At 36.3% G+C, this 18,480-nt stretch overlaps 1 protein-coding gene and 1 non-coding gene across 3 annotated transcripts; one reads left to right on the top strand and one right to left on the bottom strand.

Annotated features, from left to right (window-relative positions):
- Positions 1–4,683: 4,683 nt before the first annotated feature.
- Positions 4,684–15,252, bottom strand: LOC127901325 (uncharacterized). 2 transcript variants are annotated; one of them, XR_008053483.1, is made up of 2 exons: positions 14,943–15,252; positions 4,684–4,819 (listed from the first exon to the last, which is right to left on the bottom strand). XR_008053483.1 is itself a non-coding variant. In XM_052438411.1 (2 exons), exons 1-2 carry the CDS (start codon positions 15,084–15,086, stop codon positions 12,334–12,336), a joined length of 1,434 nt encoding a protein of 477 aa, XP_052294371.1. In that variant the 5' UTR covers positions 15,087–15,252; the 3' UTR covers positions 10,271–12,333. The 2 variants fall into 2 exon arrangements, 1 of the variants encoding a protein (XP_052294371.1); XM_052438411.1 differs by lacking the exon at positions 4,684–4,819 and adding an exon at positions 10,271–13,623.
- LOC112496173 (small nucleolar RNA R71) lies at positions 12,896–13,001 on the top strand. The gene has a single exon (XR_003062660.2). It is a non-coding gene; the product is annotated as a small nucleolar RNA R71 (small nucleolar RNA).
- Positions 15,253–18,480: the final 3,228 nt, after the last annotated feature.

Below are 18,480 nucleotides of genomic sequence, written 5' to 3'. Positions count from 1 at the left end.
ACAAGGAATTTCAGGGTATTGGCGTCACCATTATTGAGGTTACTTCATTACTCAATTATCTCGATCTCCTTTGGTTTTGTTTCTTTTTTTTTTTTTCCTCTTTTTTCCCCCTTTAAATGCACGCGCGAAATTCGAACCTCAGACCTCTTATACTTCTTTTTATGAGATTAATTTTGTGTTGATCTAATTGGAGCCCTTCGATATTATTTGTAATAATAGTGTTGAAATTAAAACAGGGAGAGCTGGACGAGCACAAGAAAATTGTATCTATACTTAAGGAAGTAGATGTGGTGATATCTACTGTAGCTTATCCTCAGTTTCTTGATCAACTGGAAATTGTTCATGCCATCAAAGTTGCGGGTAACATCAAGGTATTTGATTGAGCTCTTTCTTTTTAAAAAAATAAACCAAATCGTGTTTTTTTTTTTTTTGGGGGAGAAATTGAAATATAGTTTGTTTGCTAATTGAAAAATATTAGAAACTTTTAAGTGTAGACGTCCGCATTTTGTAAATGTAGATTTAAACTACGCAATAGTAGTTAGTTATAAAAGACATAAAAATATATACCAGCACTACTTAATTAGCAAAATACCTAAAATCACAAACTTTAATTTCGTATTTGTGTCTTGGTAACATTTTAGTGTCTTTTTACAATTCAGTGCTGCATTGCTTCAATTTGTTTATATAGAACAAATCTTAAACACACTATGTTTTGGTTGCTAGAGGTTTCTTCCATCTGAGTTTGGATGTGAAGAGGACAAGGTGAGGCCTCTGCCCCCTTTTGAAGCTTACTTGGAGAAAAAACGAATAGTAAGAAGGGCAATAGAAGCAGCTCAAATTCCCTACACCTTTGTCTCAGCAAATCTCTGTGGTGCTTACTTTGTGAATGTCTTGCTTCGTCCATTTGAATCACATGATGATGTTGTTGTTTATGGAAGTGGTGAAGCAAAAGGTACGTATACCTTCCCAATGCAGAAGTCCACGCATATTAAAATAAAATTTACACTAAAATTTCATTTTTTGAATATCTTTTTGATGTTCTATCATCTATTTATCTATTTCAGTTGTCTTTAATTACGAGGAAGATATAGCTAAATGTACAATAAAAGTGATAAATGATCCAAGGACATGCAATCGAATTGCGATTTATTGACCGCAAACAAACATTTTATCACATCTTGAATTGATCTCCCTTTAGGAACAGAAGATTGGACAGAGTTTTAAAAGAATTCAAGTTTCTGAGGAAGAGCTAGTAAAGCTATCTCATAGTAAGAATTTTGATTTTTGATTTAATTTTTTGTTTAATAAAATTATTCACTTTTATATAAAGTCATAAAAGATAAAATCAATGCAAGCAGGAGCGGAACCGGAATGATGTTCCATTCTATGGGCCCAAAGTATAATCTAGTAGGGTCAATACGTAAATTTGTTTTTTGGTTAAATTTCAAAGCAGGCGCTCATCTTTTATAAATTTTTGCCATAACCTAATATGTTTCTCGTGTATGATATTTATCACTCATTTGACTGTTGATTGTTTGAAGTTAGTATCTAACTAAGCGTACAATACCCCACAATCCGAGTATTATTAGATAATTAAAAAGTTTAAGAAAGTCAATAAAATAAAAACTATTTAATTGTGCCAAATTGGGTATGGTGTACATAGGATAATTTTTCTTGTTAAATGAAGTCAATTAATAAAGTATTTCTCAAACCTGAAAGTACTTATTTAATGTTAGGGTGATGTAACAGCTTTTATTTTAGATTTTTTTAAATTGAAAAAATTTTAGTTAACTCATTCTAAGAAAAATTCATATCTTCGTCTCTGCCTAGTTCCACCCCTAACTATAAGATTTCATAAGCTTCGATCTCTTTGACATCTCATTCATTTTTACACTTAATTGATATTGTTTATTACAACCTATTAATTTTTCAATTGTTGCAGCCTTACCACCTCCAGAAGACATACCAATATCCATCATGCACAGCCTACTTGCAAAGGGTGACTCGATGAACTTTGAACTTGGAGAGGATGACATTGAAGCTTCAAAGCTGTATCCAGATTTTAAATTCACCACAATCGATCAACTTCTTGACATTTTTCTCATTGACCCCCCAAAACCAGCACGTACGGCTTTTGAATAAGAAGCTTAATTTATGTAATTTTCAACTTTAAGTTGTCTCTGAAACTAGTTCTATCCTTGTTTTGTGTCAATAAATCGAAAGACGGAATAACAGAATATGCATGGAACTCCATGCCTATTTTGAAGCTTTTATATATTTTTACTCTAGAAAAATGCTGTAGTAACCAAAGATATAAAATAAAATAAGCAAACAACATAAAATAATCACAATATAGTTTATAGTGAGAATGATACGTTATCAAAGAAATGTTGAAAAAATAATTCATTTTTCAAAAGAAACTTATCATACTCTTTCATTTTGATCTTTCCTCCTTTAATTCCATGATATAAAATATTTTTAAGATTCGATTCCCAAGAATTAAGGAAGTGGAAGGCATAGGAGTTGGAGCAGGGGTAGATAGTAGGCTAAAATAATTAAAGTGGAAATATTTTTTATTAGGAATATTTGATTAGTGGAAAGTATTTTACTAGTGAAAAATTTAGTTATTCTTAACTTCATTGCTTCAGTCGGAGACATGGCCATGTATTTATAGGCCTTACAAATTCTAGGTGACCACACATTTAAGTGTTTTTAGCTTTCTTTATCGAATGCTAGACCATGAATGAAATTTTTATGTTATAATATATTTACATTTAATTTTAATAAGTCTCGTTTTAAGTCTTATATCTTTTTTATTTAATTTTTAATTTTAATTTTAATTTGACATTCAAATTTTCAACTTGATCAACCCAACCCAACCTGATGATTTAAGGGTCAGGTTGGATTGGATTGAGCATATTTATTGGGTTGGATTGAATTGATTTTATATCAACCCATTCAATAGTGGTTTAGATTGAGTATTCACAAATCTTATCCAACCAATGCGTGACCACCCCTAAAATTATGTGCTTCTCAAATGAGCTTATTTATGCTGCCAACTTCAGATTCTATCTTTATTTCACAAAATATGCAGGGGAAAAGCAGACAAATCCTATGATAAAATTGGAGAAAACAATAGAATCACTTTCAAATGGTCAGCAAGAAGTGAACAACCATATGATAAAATTGTTTAGTAAACTTAGCGCTAGAATGGATTCAATATGATGGTAGTTTCGAAAGTAAAAGTGAAATAATCCATCTAGCATTCAACATTAAATGTTAAGTTATTCTTTTTCACACTTAATTTTATTCAAACTTATTTGATAAATTTTCGGTGTTAATTTAAAAACAAAAAAAATTGAAAATAGCTGGATCTAGTTTCAATATTAAGTGAAAAAACAAACAACACCGAACCCTTGATTTTGGCATTTTCCTTGTATGAAGTTATTTAATCAAATAAAAAATTGTTTTCTTATTGGAATTGCGCATCGGTGTTTGTCTCATACCATTTATATTCATATCATATTTTTCTTCTTTTTAATCTCTTTTTAAATTTTATTGTATTCGTAAAATTTTCTTTACACAGAAAACAAAAAATTTTACTAATAAAGGGTTCATCTCACTTAGCGCCCTATTTGTTACACAAGTAGTTTCAATATTATTTTGTTAATGAGTTTGAAGGGTCCAGTTATGGTACCACAGTAGTACCATACCACAGCTGGATCCAGCCATTGGATTTAGTTTTGGTGACAACTATAGGCTGGATCCAATGGCTGAATCTAGCTGTGGTATGGTACTACTGTGGTACCATAGTTTTGCCCGAGTTTGAAAGCATTCAAATTCAATTGTTTCCATTTTTTTAGTTCATTTTATAAAATGCATTGATGAAATTTGAGATCATTTTAGTAATCGAGGTTCATTGGACATAAGGTCGTACTTTTGATAAAAGTACAGAAATTTTATTACTAGTTGATAAAGTGACCAAATTAAATATGGATAATTGCATTAAAATCTTATTTAGGGGTGTCAAAAATATCCGCGCAATCGGACTTGGACAGAACTTACGCGATATGGGCCAAGTAATATCTAGTCAAGGGATGAGGTCAGGCCATAGCCCCGGACAATCAATAGTGTCCAAAATTCTAATTTTGATAAGAAAATTATAAAAAATATATTATTTTAAATAATTATATTTATTCGGCCAATCTATTACATACGTTAAAATTTTTGAACATTTAAATTCATATTTCATGCCTAATTTCATTGAAAAAAATAAAAAATAAAAAATATATAAATCTAAACATATACATACTTAATATTATAAAATATAAAATCCAAGGCTTTTGAAGCTCGAACAAAATGCCTAGCCTAGGTGTTCAAAAAACATGTCCGTGTCGGAGCTAGGATTTGCCATTCCTGGGCCCAACCCCAGGTTTTGTCATCCCTGGCCTTACTATATATATAATTCCATGAAATCTGATTCGTCATCTATTGTTCATAGTTTCTTGTCAAATTTATTTCAATTTTAAACAATATCAGATATAAATACCATTTCACCCTTGAAAAATTAAATCTAATTCCAACAAAAATAACAACATGAGAGCACAAAAACTAATTGAGTAATTGGTTTAATCTATAGGGATTGAAAGAACATTTACCTTATTTATTATTTATAACTATTTATTTAGATCATTGCAAAATGCTAACAAATAAAGAAAAAAAATTGATCATTACACTTACAGTAATACTAGACATTCTTTCCTCCTCTTGCTCATCTAATGTCTCAACATCCTCTCATGAATTAAGACTTTCTGAAAACCTACAATTATGCACTTATTTTTAGCACAAATTACTTTGATTCAAGCAAAACTTATTAAGACTCAACTAAAATGAATGTTTATGCAAAATGTAACCAAAATGTAATAAAAACACCTTATTTGTTCTCTAAATGATCTTGATTTAAGTCTAGAATTGATGTAACAACTCTGATTTCCTAGAGTTATCACACCCTCAAACTTAAACCATTACTTGCCCTCAAGTAATGACACATACTAACACTTCCGACAAACAAGCATGCACGTAATTTTAGCTCTTTTATCAAATTTGCAAGGATTTTTCCACCTTCAGATCACAATCCCAATCATGCAAAATGACCATAGTAAATCAGTTCTAGACTTAAGCTTCTTTCTGTCCATAGTGTGTGTGTGCTCCTTTGATTGAATTCCAGAGATGCTATAACATCACCAAGGGACTACATGAATTTCAGCAGTGATAACACTTCATTCATAAATGGGGTAACACAAGTTTCACATACTCAAACTGTGATGATTTTAATATTGATAAACTGGGGAGTAATCAACCTCCTCACTGTAACATTTATCTTTCATGTGAATGTCAATCACTTGTAATGAGGACACCCAATTACTCAAACCATGCCCAGATCAGAGTTACTGCAGCAATATTTGCAGTATAATCTTATCTAGAGGTATCTTTTACTCAAGGCTGAATATGGGGCTCATGAACAGCATTGCTCATAACTCTCGCTACCTTTGAACACAATTCTGCATATGGGGTACATACTCAGATCTGGTTACTCAGCAACTTGAGCCATTGGAACAAAGTTTATTTCATAGATATCACAGTCAATCAAACTTGCTTCTCCCCCCAAACTTAAGCTCTTTTCTATTCTTTTAGCTCTGCTCTAGCAGTCTCATACAATTCAACCAAAGTCTAAGTGTCGGGACAGAATTTCACTTCCATCTATAACTATCTCTACTTGGCATTCTCATAAATACTGAATAACACTCAATTTATCTTCATTAGGTTTTCAAATCCATACACAAATATTAGATAACATAGCTTCACACAACAGAAACATAAACACATGCATTCGGAAACACGACCCCCCCAAACTTGAGAGTTGTTGTGTCCTCACAAGCATACATAACAAGGGCACACGAACTGACAAGGATATGAAAGACCTTAGAAAATACCACACAAATTCACAAATAGAAGGAAAAAATGTTTTTTTTTTAATGAAGTGAACTAGCAAGGAAAGAATACTCCCCTGTGGTGGGGACTGCAGCACATGACGGGATGCTATCAGCGCTTCTTGGATGCACTGCGCAGCTTATACTTTGGTAAAGCTTGTGGGGAAGTAGCTGGCAATGTCTTTGTCTTTTTCTTCACGGGGCTTGTGAGAGGAGTTGTGGCTGGGGTTGCTGTAGCAGTGCCTTTAGACGTACTGCCTTTTCTTTTGCTGTATTGTTGCGGACTGGTACGAACAGGCTGGCTAGGAGTTTGCTGTGGAGGAATTGGAGTTGATGCATCAGCTGCCTGGCCCTCAGCTGTGATAGCAAGTAGTTGCTTGGCTTCTGCAGGTGTAGACATAACTCTGGTTACTGCAGCAGCCAGCTCAGCATCAACTTGCTCCATTTCATCGTCAAAGGCTAGAGGTGTTGTCATTTTTGCTTTACCCTTGCCCTTGCCCTTTCCCTTTCCCGCAAAGACTGGAATAGACGGTTCCTCTTCAAGGTCTTCCTCCTCATCTTCTTGAATAATGTGCTTTTTCCTGGTTTTGGACTGAGTTGGGATAGAAGGTTCCTCACGTTCTTTCTCCGAGTTGTCCTCTGCCTCTGTGGGTGAGCTATCAGTCTCAGACTTGTCACCTTCTTCCTCAGATGGTTCAATATCTTTTAATTCTACCTCTACTTATGTTCAGCTGCAGCTTCTTCTGCTGGCTCATCTGTGGCAGTGGCTTCTTCACTGGCTTCTGCTGGAGCACCTGTGGTGTTGCTGTCAAAATTATACTGCTGGAGCAATGAATCAGGGAAGTTCCTGTGAGTGCGTGTCATGTACAGAGCAAATTGGTGTAGTTGGTTGTCCAGGTGCTGTAGACAACTCCAAAACCGATCGTTTTCCCTCTGCTGAGCTTCCGCACATTGAGTTATATTGGTGCTGAGTGCCTGGATAGTCTGTTCTAAGCCAATAGCCCGTCCTGCGCCTGTTACAACAGCTGGTTCAGTGGTTATTCCCGCACTCTCACCAGCAACTCTCTCAATGGTGCGCACCATCGTTCTTGACATGGTCATCTCGTGTGTCAAGACGAACACCGAAAAACTACACAAATGCTGGTGATGAGTGAAGGAAATAGCAAGCCAGCAGTTCAGTGAGACTTAACTGCACAATCCCGGATTTCTTTTGCGATGATGCTACCCACATCTATGAGAAGCCCTCAAACAATGACATATAACAAGACCAACCTCTCTTGTGAAACCGTAGTAGTATGAGTGGTGGGCATAAGCCTAGATTTCAGAAATTTCACGGTTTCGAATCTATCTTATTAACTACACGTCCGTCCTCGTTAGCCCATGATGCCCCTTCGATTGTAAGAGTTGTGAAAATGGTGTTCCACTTTTTCGGGGTCAATTTATCAAGCAACTTGGCATACTCACAATTAATTTCAGCAGGTAAATTATAAAAGCCATTTATAACACGGGAGTCTAATGGAACAAGTGTGTTTCTTACCCAAATGTTGTGCTGATCAGGGCTTACCAAATTGGCGTAAAATTCTTTGACTACTGGTACCACAGGATCCCGAGGGTGGTTGCAAAACTCTAACCATTCTCGCTTTGCTGCAGCATTGTGAATTGTTTGCACAATTCCAGTGAGTTGTTCTGGAAATTGAAACCCTTTTTCTTCCAGAATCTTACACGGCTCTATGAATTCCTCATATTTTTCTTCAGCGTGGTAACTCTGGAAGCGTGACGGATCTTTGAGGCGGCTGGCTGTTTTCTTATACCTCGGCATTGCTGTAGTAGTAACAAATTGAGGCTAATGTCCCTCCATCTGTCATGATTTATTTCCAACGGTAAGTGAGAGGCTCCATCTTTTAATTTACTGTAACGGTAAAATTGGTTGCTGCAGCACCCATTCGCTTACTCTAGCAACGGTTACATACTCCACACTAAAGCCTCTGACACGTGGCTCACCTCTGCACTTAAAGGAGATCAAAGTTGGTTTAAAGTGGCTGTCTCCACAATGGGTTGCCTCCCATGGAGCGCTTGATTTAAGGTCCTTCAGCTTGACATTCTTTCATTGTTCAATAGCTGGGTTCTTTAAGGAGTAACACCTCTTTTGAACAATCGGCCGCTGGATGTATGTAATGCTTAACCCAGTGTTCATTAACTTTGAATTCTTGACTTGTTTGTTCATCTAGAAGATCAACAGCTCCATGAGGATAAAATTTTAACAGCTTAAACGGGCCAGGCCATCGTGACTTAAGCTTTCCCGGAAATAATCTTAGTCTTGTATTGTGTAGCAACACTAATTGACTAGGGTTGAATTGCATGTGTTGAATATGTTTTTCGTGCCAGTGTTTTGTCCTCTCTTGATAGATTCTTGCATTTTCATATGAAAATAGTCGTAATTCATCAAGCTCACAAAGTTGAAGCTTCATTTGCTCTGCTGCAGCATGAATGTCCCAATTTAATTTCTTCAGTGCCCAGTGTGCTTTATGCTCTAGCTCTAGTGGCAAATGACAAGCCTTTCCATAAACAATTCGGTAAGGAGACATGCCGAGTGGAGTTTTGTATGCTGTTATGTAGGCCCATAGAGAGTCATGTAAGTGTAAAGACCAATCCTTCCTCGTTGGGTTCACCACTTTTTCTAAGATCTTTTTCTTTGTTGGACATTTCGGCCTGACCATGGATTGTGGGTGATATGCTGTTGCTACCTTGTGTCTGACTCCATATTTCATCATAGTTGCAGCAAAGACTTTGTTGCAAAAATGTGTACCCTCATCACTAATAATTGCTCTAGGAGTGCCAAACCTGGAAAAAATATTTTTCTGTAGAAAAGTCACCACTGTTTTAACATCATTGGTAGGTAATGCTGAAGCTTCTACTCACTTGGAGATATAATCCACATCAACAAGGATATATAAGTTCCTAAAGGATGGTGGAAAAGGTCCCATAAAATCTATTCCCCAGACATCAAAAACTTCCACTTCTAGAATGTTAGTCAATGACATTTCATGTCTTTTAGTTATGTTTCCTGTCCTTTGGCACCTGTCACAACATTTAACAAATTGATAAGCATCTTTAAAAATAGTAGGCCAGTAGTAACCTGATTGCAGAACTTTAGCAGTTGTTCTATGACCACCAAAATGTCCTTCATATGCTGCAGCATGACATGACTCTAGTATGTGGTGTATTTCTCCTTCGGAAGCACATCTTCGTATTACTTTATCTGAGTATAACTTATATAAATGTGGATCATCCCACTGATAATTTCTAACATCATGAAGAAATTTATTTTTCTCCTGAAACTTCAGCTCAGTTAGTAGCATCCCATTTACTAGGTAGTTAGCAAAATCTGCATACCATGGGGGTCCTGACTGCTGCAGCATCTGTGCTTGCTGTATTGCCAACAGCTGTGATAAGTGGTTTGCCACTTGATTCTCAGTCCCCTTTCTATCTTTAATTTCCAGATCAAATTCTTGAAGCAATAAGATCCATATGATTAATCTTGGTTTGGCATCCTTCTTTGAAATTAAGTATTTGATGGCTGCATGGTCTGTGTAAACAGTTACTTTAGTACCCACCAAGTAAGCTCTGAATTTGTCAAAAGTAAATACTAATGCTAGCAACTCTTTTTCTATAGTGGTGTAATTGATCTGAGTTTGAGTAAAAGTTTTGCTTGCATAGTATATGGAATGAAAAACCTTATCCTTTCTTTGCCCTAATACTGCTCCCACATAATGATCACTAGCATCACACATCAGTTCAAATGGTAAAGTCCAATCTAGAGATATAACTACTGGAGCAGTGATCAGAGCTTTCTTTAATTCTCCAAATGCTTGAAGGCAATCTTTGTCAAAGTGAAAAGGTTTGTCATGTTCAAGCAATGAGCATAGTGGTTTAGCTACTTTGGAAAAAACCTTAATAAATCTTCTGTATAATCCAGCATGACCCAAAAAACTCCTAATACCTTTTACTGAAGTTGGAGGTGGCAGTTTATCTATTACCTCTATCTTGGCTTTGTTTAACTCAATGCCATTCTTTTATACCTTGTGACCCAACACTATTCCTTCTTGCACCATGAAATGACACTTTTCCCAATTGAGTACTAAGTTGGTCATCTCACATCTTTTAAAGACTTCTTCCAAGTTGTGTAAACAATCATTGTATGTTTTTCCAAAAACTGAGAAGTCATCCATGAAAACTTCTAAAGTCTGCTCTACCATATCAGAAAATATAGACATCATGCATCTCTGAAAAGTTGTTGGAGCATTGCATAACCCAAAGGGCATTCTTCTGAAGGCAAATGTTCCATAAGGACAAGTAAATGTAGTATTCTCTTGATCTTTTAAAGCTATAGCAATCTGGTTGTAGCCTAAATACCCATTTAAGAAACAATAGTATTATTTTCCAGCAAGTCTGTCCAGCATCTGATCTATGATGGAAGTGGGAAATGGTCTTTCCTTGTGGCTTTGTTGAGCTTCCTGTAATCCATACATACTCTCCATCCAGTCACTGTCCTTGTAGGAATAAATTCATCATTCTCATTAGCTATTACTGTTATCACTCCTTTCTTTGGAACACATTGAACTGGGCTAACCCATGAACTGTCTGATATTGGGTATATGATTCCAGCATCCAACCATTTGATGATTTCTTTCTTCACTACTTCTTTCATAATAGGGTTCAACCTTCTCTGGTGCTCCACTGAATTGCTGGAGCAATCTTCTAACAGGATTTTGTGCATGCATATTGATGAGCTTATCCCTTTTATATATGCCATGGTCCATCCAATTGCTTTTCTGTATTTTCCAAACAAATCTACTCGACTCTGTTCTTGACCTGCATCCAAAGTAGAAGAAATGATTACAGAGAGTGTGTTGTTTTGACCAAGATAAGCATACTTCAAATGTGAAGGTAACAATTTTAATTCAAGACTAGGAGGTGATTCAATAGATGGTAAAGTTGTTTTTACTTCCCTGTCTGAAAGATTTAGGTGTTTAATAAACCTATTGTGCCTATCAAATTGCTTTTTGTCCATCCAATTTGTCTGAATTGCTGCAACATCTTCCTCTTCTACATCCTCAAAGGTAGTGACTTTGTCGAGTGCATTACTGCAGCATCTGTCCATTTTGTCTGCTCCAACAAAATCCACTACACTTAAGAAATTACAATCTTCTACTTCATCAGGGTTCCTCATAGCCTCTAGTACATTAAATGTGACTTGTTGATCATTTACTCTCATGGTGAGCTCTCTTTTCTACACATTTATCAGAGTCTTTCCAGTTGCTAGAAAAGGTCTTCCAAGTATAATGGGTACCTCTTTATCAGCTTCAAAGTCCAGTACAATGAAATCCACTGGAAAGATGAATTTGTCAACCTTCACTAGTACATCATCTATTTTTCCTTCAGGGTATGCATGAGATCTGTCAGCTAATTGCAGAGTGACTGTTGTTGGTCTGCATTCCCCTACTCCCAGCTGCTTAAATACAGACAATGGCATCAAATTAATACTAGCTCCCAGGTTACAAAGTGCTCTGCCAGCATACCTAGTTCCTATAGAGCAGGGTATTGTAAAACTCCCTGGATCTTTCACTTTTGTAGGAATCTTAATTTGAAGCATATGACTGCTTTCCTGTGTTAAAGCAACAGTTTCAAACTCTCCCATCCTTCTTTTTCATGCCAAGATGTCTTTTAGAAATTTCACATAATTTGGTATTTGCTCCAAAGCTTCCACAAAATGTATATTTATGTGTAATTGCTTCTGCACTTCCAGGAATTTGCTGAACTGCTTATCTTGTTTTTCCTTCTGGAACCTTTATGGGAAAGGTGGTGGATGTCTAAACTGCTTAGTAGCTTCAGGAGGTATCAAACTCTGTTTGTTCGGTTTGGTGTAGGTTGTGGCTACTGGTGTTGCAACCTCTTTTTCAGCATGTTCTAGTTAAATTTCCTCTGCAGTTGCTATAGCTTGGCTCATATAAGCAGTGTCTTGGTGGGGGGCTTGTTGTAACATGCTTCCATTTTGAGGCGGTTTTTGTGCTGAATTGAATTTCATCTCATTTTTTGTCACATCAACTAGGGTATCAACATTCTTTCCAGATCTCAAATTAATTACCTTGCAGTGTTTTTTGCTCTCTCTTCTAGGGTCTTCTGTATTTCTAGGTAAGCTTCTTTGAGTTCTGCTGCTCATTGCTGTGGCTAGTTGCCCCATTTGGTTCTCCAGGTTTCTCAAGGATACAACTTGACTCTGCACAATTGCTTCATTCTTTGCAATGTACTCCTTAATCATTGCTTTCAGTGAAGTGATTGGATCCTAACTGATATGTTTTTGCCCTTGACTCTGCTGATGAAAACCAGGTGGTTGTGGGTTTCTATTTTGTCCATTTAATGCAAGCGCATTTCGATTCTGACTGGTCCATGAGAAATTTGGGTATTGTTTCCAGCCAGGGTTGTAAGTATTTGAATATGAGTTGTTCTGAGGTTGTCGATTGAAATTACCCACAAAGTTTACTAAAGCTGGATTTCTAGAAAAATTATCAAAGTCATGTTCTTCACCACAGTATACACAAGAAAATTCAGCAACTTGCTTTACTGTTGCTGGAGCAGATGTCATGGCCTTTACCATGTTAGTCAATGAGGTTACTTGCGTTGATAAGGCTGTAATTGCATCTATGTTATGTACCCCTGCTGGTCCTCTTGCTGCTGGTTGCCTGGCTGAAGGCCACTGATAATTATTATTGGCAATTCTCTCCAGAATTTCATAAGCTTCAGTGTAAGATTTGAATAACAGGGCTCCATTTGCTGAAATATCCACCATTAACCTCGTACTCAGATTCAACCAATTGTAAAAAGTTTCCAATTGAATGCAACAAGGAATACCATGATGAGGACACCTTCTGAGCAATTCTTTGAATCTTTCCCAAGCCTCGTACAAACTGTCATCTTCAAGTTGATGGAAGGAAGTAATCTCATTCTGCAACTTTGCATTTTTTGTCGGTGGGAAATATTTCATTAGGAATTTATCAGCCAATTCATTCCATGTAGTAATGGAATCAGATGGTAACAAATTTAACCATGCTCTTGCTCGATCTCGTAAGGAATAAGGAAAAAGCCTCAGCCTTAAGGCATCTTGTGTTGCTCCAGCAATCTTGAAAGCATCACTTACTTCCAAGAACAATTTAAGATGGAGATGAGGATCTTCATTTGGCAATCCATTGAATTGACCAACTGTTTGTAACATTTGAAACATCACTGGGTTCAACTCAAAATTTGCAGCTTCTACTTCAGGTCTGATGATACCAAGGTGTACAACTTGAGGGGTTAACACAGCATAATCTTTTATAACTCTGTCTCTGTCATCAGCCATGTAGATAATATTGTTATTGCCTGGCTGTCTCCCATTAGCATGTTCATTCTGCTCTTCTTGAATGTTGACTGGTTGTAAGGGCCCGTGAGGATTCAAATTTCCCGCATCCTGTAAATTATTCATGCTTGAAACAGTGTTTGAATTCCTTTGTTCTCTTCGCAGTCTCCTGACAGTCCTTTCAATCTCAGGATCGAATTGGAATGCCACAGATTTGTCTTTGCGCATGCATGTACCGATCTGCCAATAAATAGAATGAATCAAATCAAATTTGGCGCTATCAAAATTTACTTCACACTTAAAAAATAAACAATCAATCCCCGGCAACGGCGCCAAAAACTTGTTGGTTAATTTTATAAGCAATTACTACCAATGCCAATGTGCAAGTATACACAACAAGTAATAAAGTGATGAGTATTCAAGATCGTCTCCACAGCGATTGATGTTACTCGAAATGCTAAAGCAATCGCAATAGTGCAAAACAACTTAAGACCGAAGCAAACAATTGTGAAGTAATTTATATCGTAATTAATGATTGTGAGAGAATTAAATAAAACAATACCGTAACGAAATAAACTAGGTTAAATGTGTCTAAGTTTCAATTGAGATTATAGTAGTTGAATGATCAAACTCTCCTTATGGGGTGACTGTTGTTTATCAAGTTAGCACCAGTTGTTACAGCAAGTGCTGCAGTACTGGGCAGAATAAATCTGCATCCTCAACTATCGCATATTGGAAGTCTCATACCCTTAAATCTATTAACAATGACCAGTTGCTAATATACTTATGGTATGACATTATAATCTTTAGTCTCTCCACCCTATAAGGTGAACACCTATGTCTAGTGTGAATTTTAAGGTCATGTCCTATTAGTTGCACCGATAACTACCCACTTCTAGGACCTATTTCCAGAGAACTCCAACCACCAAGGCTAACATTCGACCGCCATTGCTTGAACATAGCTTGTACATGTAATTCGAATGCATGTCTCTCATATTTGCGTAGTTTGTCCCCCATGTAATGTGTTGCACATTAGGGGTGGGCAAATCAGATTTCGGTTCGGATTGTTCGGGTTTTGGTTTGGGTTACAACTCGTTCGAGTTGAAGAATTGAACCCAATCGGGTTGAAAATGCTAACCCAAACCAAACCGAACCAAAATTATTTCGGTTTGGTTCGGGTTCACAATTCGGATTGATTCAGTTTGATAATTCGGGTTCATTCGGGTTAAACCTTTTATGCTTCCCTCCTCTCATGTGACATTTGCAACAATTTTTATCCAACTAAAACACAGGCAAAGCTCTCTAGACGTGTGGCATTAGAAAAAAGATGAAGTCTATTTCTTATCCGTGAATACTAAATAATTAAATGAAATTTTCACTTTTTCAGAAAAGCTCCAATCTAAGCCACTTTATGCTATGAAAGACATGCATCAATCAATAATATTTAATACATTTTGCTTCATGACAAACCAATTGAGAGCATGAACCAGGAACATACGGCGATTGTTTATAATAATAATAAATTAATAACAATAATAAAAAAATAATAAGTAACCTACTGGTTGCAAAGATGGATTGGAAACAGTCGGAGGCGATGGCAAAGATAGAAGCGACAACAGCTTGATCGAAAGCGAACGGGCGGTGGAGTGAGAGTGAGTCAGTCGTGAGGTGAGTGAGCCGCAGCATGGGCGTCGGCTGAACATCTGTGGGCTGCGCTAGGAGGAGGGTTGTGCTGCTATTGTGGAAGAAGATGAGAAGAGGGGGATTATTGAAGGCTTAAGCAGTTACTTTAGGGATCTTGAAATTGGAATTGGGCGTGCGTGAATGGTGAGAGAGAGATTTAATTTTTAAGGTCCAACCCGATCAGTTTTTAAATTCGGTTCGGGTTCAACCCGAACAAAATTTAAAACCCGATCAGGTTATAATTTTCAACCCGTTCGGATTTTATATGTTAACCAGAACCGAACCGAACCCGAAATAAATTTCGAGTTCGATTTGGATCTGGTTAACCCGATCCGAATGCCCACCCCTATTGTACATTACCCATTTACGTGCTTCCTTGCACACTTTTATGCCCACTACCTACTAGCATATGCGCTGCCCATACATGCCTTAGCGTTACTACCTTGTGCCATCTCGCATTCTATCCAACTCAGCTTGTGTACTGTGTGCATGCTTTGCGCCTGAACACTTGTAAGATGTGGCGTCCGTGGGCTGCGTGTAATGTCTGGCGCTTCCCACACTTGTCTCATAGCATGCGTTAGCTGTCACGCCTCAGCCTGCGTGCCAATCTTGCCTTGCTTTCTTGTTCATTTACAACCACACCCCCGTTGTTGCCAACGGCTTGGCATGAGTTTAGAAGCCAAGCCATGGCATCGTCCATCATAATCTACGGTAGTGATACCTATCCACTTCAAAGTTTATATCACACTCATAATTTAGAGAACATTCAACGATAACAGTCTATTGGTGAACAAAATATCCTAAATCTCATCTCTATTGTATATTCGGCATTCAATTTTGTCTTTAAGGCCATATGTTAGGGAGATAAATGACAATATATCATCTTAATAAATAAGCAATTGATACTTATATATTACTATTACTTCCTTGGTGAATTGAAAGATACCTTAAAGCCACCACAAAATGAAGTGATGAAGAAAATGACATTATATGCCATTGGTGGAACAACATTATTTTACATTTCTTTATTAACCTGCATGGCTTATGCTGCCATTGGAAATAGTGTTCTAGGAAATGTTCTTAGGGGATTTAATCATCCGTTTTTGCTCACAGATATAACCAACTGATTCAAATTCTCTGATGATATGAAATTTCTGACTTTTTGAAGATTTACTTCATACGTGGCTATTAACAAAATGAATGGCTAAGATTTGTTTATTTGAATTTTATTTAACAACTCTTAAACTCTTATTTTTCTTCCCTAACTCTCAAAAATCTTACGTTCTCTAGTTCACTCTACAGAGCACAACACTTTTGATCAGCTATGATCTCTATCAAAATCAAGTCTTTGCAATTTCTAAAAACAAAAGAAAAATAATGCCGAAGTTATGAAGGTAGGAAGTCGTAGTTTGATTAGGTTCTTGAATGTGAATAATTACTTGGCCAATATTTGATTCAACATCATAAGAATTCTCTTCATGCACGACTAATCTGCTACTCTCAGCTAAAATTAGTTCTTGGGTGTTTGTATCATCCTAAAGTTGGACCTTCGATCTGCCATCTGAAAATAAAATTGCTATAGAGGAGACTTTTATTCCTTAATAGGTTTAATTAAAATAAACTCTTTGGATAATTGTACTTGTTAAAGTACACGCTCAAACGTAGGCTCTTCTTCTTTAATTTTTCTTCTTGCACTGGCTGCCTGCTCTTTCCTTCTTCATTTTTTCTTTCCTTTTTTTGTGTGCAGTGATTAATCGTTGAGGAGAAGATGAGTTATTGATGGAGAGGGAAAAAAAACACTAGGAGCCATGGAATCATGAAGTGCGAGTTTTTTTATTAGTTCATCTCTTAAGAGGCTTGTAATAAATCCTCACCATACAGTTTGATGATTGTCACATATAGATTTTTAAAACATTGGATACCAGAATATGAGAAGATATGAATCCTATTAGGTAATAATTCCTCTATCTCTTTATGTTTTCAATCACAGTTTTTCTTCGTTTTTTTAGCGGATTTGGTAGTTTTTGGATAACAATATAAAATTACTTAAATCCTAACCATATATTCTATACATGCACGTGTATAAAAACAATTATGAAGAGGTGAGAATAGCTCAGTTTTGCGCTAGATCCAAATCATTTTTTTTAACATTAGTGAGTCATTTTTCCTATTAGTGTATAAATGTGGAGAAAAAATTAGGTAAGACAGACCACTAGTGTTTTGCCATGTAGTAAAGCAGTGGTTCAAAAGTGGCACCATTAGTGGGTCCTACTAACTATTTTAATTTAGTGGGGTTCTCTGCTCTGTCATTGTGTGGAGAAAATTTTAATTGAGACAATTTATTGGTGTTCTGTGGTAGAATAGTGAGTTCAAAGATAGGAGCATTAGTGAGTCCCATTGATTTTTTAATTTAATATAACCCTCTACTCTCTCATATGACAGAATATTATTTGACTGTTTACAAAATTTTCTCTATTGTTTGGCCAAAAAGGGCAAATAGCCATTTTCTTTTGGATTTGTTGATGATAAAAATCAGCACCCTAGAGTCTCTTTCATAACGAAAATTTTATACACTTGTTTTAGGTAGCCGCTATGTTTTAGAGCATGTACAACTTCGAGCTACCATAAGTATATGGCTAATTGAGTACGATTATGAATTTATTGAATTATATTATTTCAGTGAAGTCAATTTAGAATTTCAGTACTTACTAAAATTTTTTAAATCATATTGTTGTTTGAACATAACTCCAACTATATTGAATATCTAACTTCGCTGTTATCTGACTTCGCTGTTGCCTAAAGGTTTTGTCCACAATGATACACGGCCAATATTTAGTTGGTATTAAGAATAGTAGATTTATGTACAATATCTTTAGTAACATGCCAATGCCACGCTCATTTATATTCACATGTAAATTAGGTTCATAAGATGCGAGTTGCTGGTAACTTGCTCGGTGACGTATCCAATGTGGTGTTGTGTGCAAAAGTGTCATTTGTTGCAGTTCAATGCCACTTATGCGCAGATGTGCAATCAATAGGCACTAGATAATTTAAAAAAGATAAAGACACTTGTCTTTAACCTGATTTGGCAACGATACCAACATCCAAGGAGGCAAAGAGAGAATAATTATTTTATTAACAATTAATAGAGTATAAATTTGAGTAATTAAACCTTATTTTCCAAATACTTAAATACATTTAGTACTCTCAACGCTCTTGAAGGAAACAATCTACCGAAGGAAACAATCTCTCACATCCCTACAAATAATATAGATCTCAACTGAACACTCAAGAGGACACTCCCCAAACTTTTTAAGAACTCACTTGTTAGTACTCCGTTTCTCTACACTCTCTATCAAAGAGTTAAATCTTAAGCTCTCTACATTTTGGGATGCTTTACTCTCTCTCTCTCTC

The sequence above is a fragment of the Citrus sinensis genome, chromosome 3 (assembly GCF_022201045.2).
Source record: "Citrus sinensis cultivar Valencia sweet orange chromosome 3, DVS_A1.0, whole genome shotgun sequence".
NCBI classification, from domain to species: Eukaryota; Viridiplantae; Streptophyta; class Magnoliopsida; order Sapindales; family Rutaceae; genus Citrus; species Citrus sinensis.
This window is presented reverse-complemented; position numbering and strand designations above follow the sequence as displayed.

Bases quoted from the DNA above. Each gene is read 5' to 3' on its own strand.
- LOC127901325 (XM_052438411.1), bottom strand. From the start codon at position 15,086: ATGTTCAGCCGACGCCCATGCTGCGGCTCACTCACCTCACGACTGACT. The intron at 13,624-14,942 runs GTAGGTTACTTA...ATTTATTGGCAG, and splicing joins CCAATCCATCTTTGCAACCA to ATCGGTACATGCATGCGCAA.